The sequence below is a fragment of the Limulus polyphemus genome, unplaced genomic scaffold (assembly GCF_000517525.1).
Source record: "Limulus polyphemus unplaced genomic scaffold, Limulus_polyphemus-2.1.2 Scaffold3161, whole genome shotgun sequence".
NCBI classification, from domain to species: Eukaryota; Metazoa; Arthropoda; class Merostomata; order Xiphosura; family Limulidae; genus Limulus; species Limulus polyphemus.
The window spans coordinates 72,402-76,033 of NW_013668771.1; the positions used below are offsets into that span (position 1 = coordinate 72,402).

At 33.3% G+C, this 3,632-nt stretch overlaps 1 protein-coding gene across 1 annotated transcript in view; it reads right to left on the minus strand.

The window, feature by feature from the left end:
* Positions 1 to 1,853: 1,853 nt before the first annotated feature.
* The window catches only part of LOC106468781 (cancer-related nucleoside-triphosphatase homolog), a 16,693-nt gene continuing 14,914 nt past the window's right edge, over positions 1,854 to 3,632 (minus strand). The window contains exons 4-5 of the mRNA XM_013929222.2: positions 2,629 to 2,823; positions 1,854 to 2,033 (exon numbers count right to left, since the gene is read on the minus strand). Coding sequence (XP_013784676.1) covers positions 1,968 to 2,033; positions 2,629 to 2,823 — 261 coding nt within the window. The 3' untranslated portion in view covers positions 1,854 to 1,967. The remainder of the gene's footprint in view (positions 2,034 to 2,628; positions 2,824 to 3,632) is intronic.

Sequence of the window (3,632 nt, forward strand, 5' to 3'; positions counted from 1 at the left end):
TGACTGAGATAAATGGATTACCAGATGAGAAAGGGTAGATTGTTGCTGGACAGATACCACCTAACACCCCAGGACCATATCAATGATAAAATGTCTTAAAAACGAAGCCATACACAAATCCTAGAAATAAGGTGCAGATAAATGGGTTCTTGATAAAACAGCATCACAACCTAAAAGGTCCCCAAAACAGATAAAACATGTTTGTTAAGTCTGAGCTTCTGACCACAAATGAGCCAATATGGAGGTAAGGAGGGAGAAAATGTCCCCAGAAAATCCCTCAGGATTTCTGTGAAGAGTTTCAGACAGGAAATGGATTGTGTAAAGGTACTGCAAAAAGGTCATAAGGGTAAGATGGAAGTGGAAAAACTGGGCATGGGTGAGACTAACAGGAGATTTGGGCCCACCCCCAAAATGGGTAAAACTGAACCCAACAGTTGTTGGTTGAGATATGGACAGTCAGCCCTACAATATGTGAGGGCAGACCGATCCAAAGCCCATGGGGAACAAGGAATACTAATGCCATTGCCCAACTGAGAGATGAATTGTTCAGCAGGAACCCGAATGTCAGAGGACAGGGGGAAAACCAAATATGGTTGAGAAGTATATTCATGCAGTAATGAAGGACAGAGGTAATGAGATATGGGAGCAAGGGAGCTAGTCAACAGCACCTACCATCAACTCCTGTTCTACTATAATCAAATAGTGGGATTTGTGGCAACAAGACACAAACCATAGTCGTCAGGTTAACAGTCTGTCCCTAATTTTGAACTGAAGACCAGAGGAAAAGCAACCAACAAGCAGCACCCACTGGCAACTCTTGGACTACTTTTACAAACTATTAGTATGATTAATCATGACACAACAATGCAGATATTATTACTCCTGTTGGAATGACTGCATACAACATTATGCATGCATACTGCTCGCATGGCTAAGTGGTTGTCGGTTCCATAACTAGCCTTAGTGAGACCTGTTTTTGTTTTTACATTGTTAGGACTAAATAATAGTGTAGCTATAACTTAATATATTGCTTTATTTATTACAAACTACAAAAGTAATCAGTATTACATAAAATAAGACTGTTTGATAAAAAAATTTACAGCAAGTTATCATTCATTATTCGGTGCTACTATAGCACATGGTCAACAAAGATATATACACTACAGCATGCAGTCTGCACAGATACTATCATCATCACCATTTTAACCTTTGTTTATTTGCAATTGGCACTAGTTATTATAAATAATGCTTTTAAGCTAATAAAGTACAAAATACCATTACATATCGTTTTTGGGGAATATATAATTGAAATGAAATAAGCTCCAACAATTAAAATAACATAATTACAACTTAAATTTAAGGTACTCTTTTTGAACACACAACTTATCAAATTATTATTTGCTGAACAAAAATGTGGATAGATATAAATCATTTAGCAAGAAATTATGTATTAGTGAATCATTAAAACAGTGATGATGATAGTATCTATGTAGACCACGTGCTATAGTAGCACCCATTATTCTTTATTTACTCAGAAGCAAATTTGATTGTTGAACAACTCGCTCATTAAATTGTGTTTGTCAGAAATTAGTAGACATGCACTAATAACAGTCTAACAGTATGTAACACTGCTAAGTGTACCTGAAGATGTCCATCATATTAACTGAAGGGTATAGTCTTCAAAAAGAACTAAAATATGGTGAAACTAGGAAGATTAGCTTCACTTGATTAGTTCAATATAATCCATTAATGAGCCTAATAAATAATTGTTTAGAAAATTTCATTAATGGCCCAGCTCTATTAGTGAGGATGTGTAATAATGCTAGTTAAACGAGTAAAACAGGCCATTATTTTTCATTGCAAGATATATGGAAATGCTTTTTTCCACTTTTATTTACAAGTGTGTATATATACAAATAATAAATTCATTAAATTCCTTAAAGCAAAGTATATAATCACAGTTTGTTTCAAGCTGTGCTGAGAAGAAGACAGGTCACTTCTTGAACAAGGCTCTCCCTGTTATCACGAGTCACCTGTGGAGAGATAAAAGTGTGTGCATCAATAAGCTAATTTTTTCCTCTTAAAAATCAGTAGAAAAACAGTAACTTATGTAAATAAAAAGGTAAAAATGAATGTGTTCTTAAATCTAATTTTTCAATCTTATAATGCTAACTGTAAAACAACATTAACATCAAAACATATAAAATAAATGTCAAAATTTCAGCTTCCAAAACAGTCTTGATTAAACTATAGTAGTTCATTTACATAAAAAAATATAAAACAATACCATTTAGCTGAAACTGATTATCTTTACTATTTCCGCTTGCATAGCATACATTGCAAATAAACTGTATTCTTTCTAAGTATATATATATATATATGTGTGTAAAAACATTTTTCATATTCCAGGATAATGTCAAAAACAAAAACATTGTCAAATCAAAATGTACTATCTCACAATGGGACATAAAAACATTATAAAAATATATCATCTTAATTTATCAAGCACATTTAGGGTGAATTTAATTATTTTTAGCTCAATTTATCTTTAAACAGTATTTTACATTTTAACTATATATATATACTGTTCTACAAGTACTTAACAACAAGCATCTTGTGAATACATACAGTAATTATGGTGACATCTTTCCTGTTCCTAAGCTCCTCAACTAATGGTAGAGGCTTTCCTTTGGCCACAGGAATAGTAGCCAAAATAGATACACCATTAAGATTAAAACTAGCTCGTACAGCTTGTTTAAAGTGCTCACTGTACATCTCCATTTTTCCAATCTCATCTAGAATTATCACACTACAACCTTGTTGCTGTAAACAAACATAACATACAACTCTGTTACTCAAAAAAGAAAAGTAACCTAACTTAATGACTAAAATGACATAATTTAAGTGCCTGCATTAAAGGTGGACAATTTGTGGTATTTCCTAATCAATTAATCAATGGGCTTGGTAACTGATTATAATTGATTAATCATTTAGTACATGCACACCCCTACAAGCAACAAAAGTCAGCAGTTCAAAATTAGTGACAGTATCAGACCCCTTCGTTCTTCGTTCAATACTGGTTTATGTTTAGTAAGTTGAGCATATAAAATTTCAAACTCTGCAAAAATCTTCTCTCTGTGAATATTGTTAGTAGGTAGAATTAAACAACATGTACCAACATCTATAAGAATTAAGAGTGTGAAAGAAAATAATTTACCATGTCACTCCTGTAAAACAAAACTTCTACCATCAAAATGTGAATCAGAGATTGGCCAGCATTTACTAGTGAACCCGACTTGTACTGACAACTACATGGATAGAATATTTAAAACTATCGCAAATGATTGGTCAACCTCTCATCTCTATATTTTGGAAGCCATCTTTATTAAAGCACATAAACCTGTCCTTTGCTGCCAAAAAAAATTCCTATACAATCTACACATCCTTCAGTAGATATGTGACATTTCCTGATTAGCTTAAGGCTGCTATGATTAGTGGCTGGCAAAAAGCTTCAGCAGATATTTCCTTTGCAACATCTCAACCAACAATTGGTCCAGTTATCAACGCTATTTTCAAGTTTTGAATAACTCGACTTTCAAGATCTACATGTCTACATGTGCCGTTATATTTTA